Source organism: Megascapheus bottae, chromosome 22, assembly GCF_031878675.1.
Source record: "Megascapheus bottae isolate mThoBot1 chromosome 22, mThoBot2.hap1, whole genome shotgun sequence".
Lineage (NCBI taxonomy): Eukaryota > Metazoa > Chordata > Mammalia > Rodentia > Geomyidae > Megascapheus > Megascapheus bottae.
Window position 1 is genome coordinate 8,379,892 of NC_143530.1, and position 5,250 is coordinate 8,385,141.

At 53.2% G+C, this 5,250-nt stretch overlaps 1 protein-coding gene across 1 annotated transcript in view; it reads left to right on the plus strand.

Annotated features, from left to right (window-relative positions):
* The first annotated feature begins 5,003 nt into the window (after positions 1 to 5,003).
* The window catches only part of LOC150047706 (uncharacterized), a 5,732-nt gene continuing 5,485 nt past the window's right edge, over positions 5,004 to 5,250 (plus strand). The window contains exon 1 of the mRNA XM_090355220.1: positions 5,004 to 5,194. Coding sequence (XP_090211346.1) covers positions 5,004 to 5,194 — 191 coding nt within the window. The remainder of the gene's footprint in view (positions 5,195 to 5,250) is intronic.

Sequence of the window (5,250 nt, forward strand, 5' to 3'; positions counted from 1 at the left end):
GCGCCTTGTTTGTTTTACTCTTTGTATTCTTCTCTGTGCCTGTTGCTCTCACATCTCGAGATGCCATTTCTCTGCGCTCCACTGTCCTCCAGCAGGGGGGCTGGGGGCCTGTGATGGAGGCTCCTTTGGTGACAGCCTCCCGAGAGGAGGGATGAGCAAGGCCTGCCTTCAGACCTTTTTCCTGACGTACACAATGTAAGGGGTTGGGCTGCCAGTGGCTCACGCCTGTAACTCTAGCTACTCAGGAGGCTGAGATTTGAGATCCAAAGCCACTGCGCATGGAAGTCTGTGAGACTCTTACTTAACTACTCAAAAGAAGCCGGGAATGGAGCTGTGGCTCAGTGGTAGAGCACTAGCCTTGAGCAAAAAGAAGCTCAGGGACAGCATCTAGGTCCTGAGTTCAAGCCTCAGCACTGCACAAAAAAAATGTAAGGAAGGAAAGGTTGATTTCAGAACCTTAAAGCAGAGAGGGCATGGAGGTGGAGGCTGGCTGGTCTCCTCATGGGGCACTGGCAGCTGAACGGGATCAGCTCCCACAGTTAGGCCCCCTGTACCCCACTTCTTCTAGCTAGGCCCCACTGAAAAATTTACATTCCAGACCCAAAGTCCAGGAGTGATGGGAATATACCCTTTTCTCATAACTCAATGTGGCTACATGCTTGGCCCACTGACGACCTCCCCTCCCCACCCCCAATCTTCCAGAAATTCTCCAGCCTGGAATCTTAATGTGAAAACTCACTTCCCCACCCCCAACCCTCAGGTGTCCCACAACGGAGTTCCTCCATATCAGGTCATCACCACGAACTCCCAAGACACATTCCTTGCAACTTCCCAACTCTTCACCTGCCCCACCTAGGACCCCACCAAAGTCTCTCCACCCTAGCTCCAGGATGCCCCACGGCTCTGGACTCTCCTCAGGTCACGGTCCTTCTTCAACCTCCCATTCAAGTTGATCTGGTCTGTTGAATTGGCTTTCTGCTCCTTATTCAAACACCCTTAAGACTCAAGTGTCCTAACAGGGAGCCCCACCTTAAGTCTAGCCACTCCCCTCCCCAATATGCCCTATGAAGAGATAAGGTAAAGGGCAGAAAAAGGCCATGGGAAGAGCGCACTTCAGTACATTTTCTGCCAATTCAGGGGGTAAGGCTATCAGCCTTATCTTAAGCGGGGAGAATTGGGGGTGGAGAGGGGTGAGAAAAGACGCAGAGGTAAAACAGTCCCACATCATAGTTATAACCGTATTGACCATGGGCTCTGCTTGATTCTAGAAGCCTGGAGCATGCTCCGTAGCTTTTGCCCGTCTCTTTAAGATGGTGAGAAGGTAGCATTGCCTGTCTGAGGGGCGGCCTGCTCTTTACCATAGGTGCTTGTCCATGAATCCCTAAGCCCAGGTGACTGGAAAGTGACGGCAGCAGAGACAGACACAGATGCAGAGACTTCACAGTTAATCCGTAGGTCCAGCTATAGCATCGTTTTGGCTGCCTCTTACATCACCTAGCCAGCTGAGGACCAAAGGTTCTCACCCCCCCCCGCCATGCCTGTGGGGGCATTTCATATTCTGTCCATCACAGAATGATGGACGAAGCAGAGCACATAGGACAGGGCAGGAAACACAGGGCAGGTAGGGGGTGTGGGGGGAGGCTTGGCCTCAGTTGGCCTGAAGCAGGTTAGATTAGAAAAATGAGGCTTAGGAAACTGCAATCAGGTATTCAAAAGCTGCACGGGAAAGCAAAAAGCAACAAAAAACTCAGCCTGAAGCAATTATGGGAAAACCCATCTTCACTCACCAACTTCCCTTAAGGAACCAAAGTCATTTTGGGGGGAAAATTGTAAGGGCTGGAGGAAGGAGACATCCTCATAGTGGTTCAGGCAGAAGAGAGCTCATTTGCAGAAGCGGCCTGAACCACCTAGAGTGTGCAGAGGGCTAACTTCTGGTGGGAGGACAGAGGTTTAAGTAGGGAGAAGGCCGCAAAGGAGGTGTGGCCATAGAGAATGCGGAAGTGACCTCAGAGCCTGGGGAACCGCCCACTGCCCCCAGGTGCACCAGTTACCTGGGTTACAGGTGTCGGTGGAGACTTCTCCGGAGAGCCACCTGTGCACTGAGAAAACTAAAGGAAAGGGGCCAGTTCCCCCCAGGCAGACCTTACAAAGGGAGGCAGGATAGATTAGAGAAAATGAAGCCCCTGTGAAGGTCACTAGGAACTCAGAAACAAACAAGGCACTTAGACACACGAAGTACTGCCTTTGCTTCTAGGACAGCAGGATGAATTCCTTCCCTCAAGAATTAATTAGCCTTTGTTGGATGGCAGGACTTATCTCCCCCCCCCCCCCCCCCCGCCCCGAAGAAATGCCCAAACAGCCAGAAACTCAAAGTACCTCCAGGAGTGATTTAAGAACAAAGCTAAAACATCATTGTGTAACTTTGAAGACAAACCTCCTGCCTTTACCATATAAATACCCAAAGACTGTGTGACTCTGAGAGCGCTCTCGCTCTATTACAGTGCGCGGCCTGCCTTTCTGCTTCTCTGTCTGCTCGCTTGCTTTCTTACTCAATAAGGCTCTGTTAAGTTTTCTTACTATTATGACTCATCCAGAAATTCTTATTCTGTGATCAAAGTCAAGGACCCTGAGAGTCCCTACTTTTTAGAGGGAAACTTCACAAACCCTCACCTGCGACCGGTGACAGGCCCACAGCTCCAGATCGCAGGCCCTCACACAGGCTCAGGCGTCACTGTGGGAGACAGGAGTGTTTGGAGATGGGTGCATTTGGAGTGCTGCAGACTTAGGCAAGCCCAGCAGGCTTCATGGAGGAGGTGAGACTCCATCCACCGCCTGAATGAAGCACAAGTTGGCATCTGGAGGCCAGTGAACCTGAGCGTGAGTTCAGAGGCTGCACAGGCCATGGGAGCAGGCGACTGAGGGGAAGCCCACCGGCAGGGGTGTGGAAAGCAGAAGGGTTAAGGGCAGGTATTCCTCATAGAGGCCTTCTGCCGTGGCCTGAGGTTAGGCAACGCAGTGCCAGGGAATCTCTTTGGCCATGAAAGGCTTTCTGGAGCAGATCACGCAAGCTGCCCTTCTCAGGAGCTGCTGCTCCCCGGAGCCCAGGGAAGGGACGGAGGGTGTTGAGAGGAAGCTGCTGGGGCCATTCCCCAGGTTCTCTGGGATAATGTCCTCGTCTTCCTGTCCTTGCTCTTCTTTCCAGAGTTGCTGGATGTGCAACAGGGCCAGCCAAGGAAGCTGCTGTTGCAGGGTTTCTCGTGCTACAGGCCAAGGAGCTGGGACACCCTCTCATGTCCCCCCGCCTTGAACTTGGGGCCGTACTCTCTGGCTCGGCCCTTTACTCGAGGTGGTAGTGCTCTAGCACGCGAGCCACGTCTTCACTTCTGCTTTGTGGTGATTCATTGAACTGCCATCCCCAGATCTCAGCCTCCTGAGGAGCTAAGATTACAGGTGTGAGCCACCAGCGAGCAGTCTGAAGACAATTAAGAAAAAAAGTGCTTGAGGAGTGGAATATTTAAATGAACGCCTAGAAATGGACTGGCTACCCCCGTTGGGGATGGATGTATGCTGGCCCAGGGTGGGGGGGGTCCTGAAAAAAGACAGACAGCTTAGGGTCCCTGGTTGTCAAGGTAACAACACAGGGCCAAGGACCAGCTCACAGACCAGGCTATAAGAGCTCTCATTTAAGACACGCCCCAAGGGGATCTCCTGTGGAGTTTCATCAGAGCACGGGAGACACCGAGAAGGCCCTCCCACTGATGAGGAGAGGGCTCGTGGGGCAGGCAAAGCATTCCCCTCAGTGTGCTTGTGTAGAAAAATAACAACGAAGGCCTTGCAGTGACCTCTTGGCCCCTACTGGGCCTCTATGGGCAGGCGGAGCACAGAGCGTCCAACATATCCGGGCAGATGCAGGTTTGTGACATGAGCCCCGCCTGTCAATCAACCTATCAGAATTGGTGCTCAATGAAGGATGACCCAGGGTTGTTTAAAAAAATCACCTGTTGAGCTGCTTGCTCTCTCGCAAGGCCTCTCACTTTCTCTGCAGTCAAGTCATGGTGAAGTCGGGGGCCGGTAGCTCACACCTGTCACCCTCGCCACTGAGATCTGAGGATTGTGATTTAAAGCCAGCCTGGGCAGGACAGTCTGTGAGACTCTTTATTTCCAGTTTTTGGTGAGAAAAGCAGAAGTGGCATTCTATGCTTAAAGTGGTAGAGTACTAGGCCTTGAGCAAAAGGCTCAGAGACAGCACCCAGGCCCTGAGCTCAAACCCCATGACTGATCAAAAAGAAAGAAAGGAGCTCATTAGGCTTCGTATCTTGTTTAAAAACTCTTCCCTTGCTGAGATGTAAGATGGGTGGCCGAGCTTCATGAATGCCGGGTAACACAGTGAGGTTGAGCCCCATGGGCCTCCTCTAAACACCCCGTCTTCTGACTCCCCACGACTGTACCTGGCTTCTCTCCTTGCCCATTTCTCTTCTCCCTATCCCTGATGACGGGCCCCTGGCTCCTCCCCCAAACCAGTGTCTGTCTCCTCTCCTCCTCTTCTCCGCCTGCAGGAAAGTTCCTATCCTAAGGCCACCTGGGTGCCAGGTTTCTGATCAAGGCTGAAGGGACGTTCGAAGACCTTGCGTCCCTGCCACCCCACTTGGAGCCAGTAGTTGGCTTAGATGGGGAAAAGAAACTCGGGCTGGGGAGGAAGTGGGAGGCAGAAAGTTCGTGTTTCACCACCGTTTCCTCCGAGGCTTTCTCAGCTTTCTTTACCAGTAGCCCCAGTGAGAGGAAAGTAGTAGAATAGAGGCCAGAGGAGTCCATGGAGGCTGGTGGACCGTGACCCACTCCAACCCAGGCGCTGGGCTTTCAACTGGAGGCCGCAGCTTGCCAGAGAACTTCTCCTTCCTCTACCCCCAGAGGACTGGAGTAGGGGTGAGGTAGACTGCTCCCAGATCTGCTCTTTCTCTAGGGTATCCAGGCCGTGTCGCCAGCCTAATTGAGAAAGAGGACCCATGGCCCGGGAGGACATGCGGTGGCTCATCGGCATCCTGTTGGTGATCCTGCCTCAGGTGAAGACAGGGAGGGGACAGAAGGAAGGGTGGCGAGGTGGAGAGGGCAAACGGGAACCAGGGTGTGCGGCCAGGGGACGGTTCTGGGATCTGTATGGGACAGAAACCCCATACCAGGCTTGTCGTGGCAGCGTGTATGTGTATGTGGGCAGGATTTCTGATCTGAGGGTGTATTCTTAGGGTCCTGGGA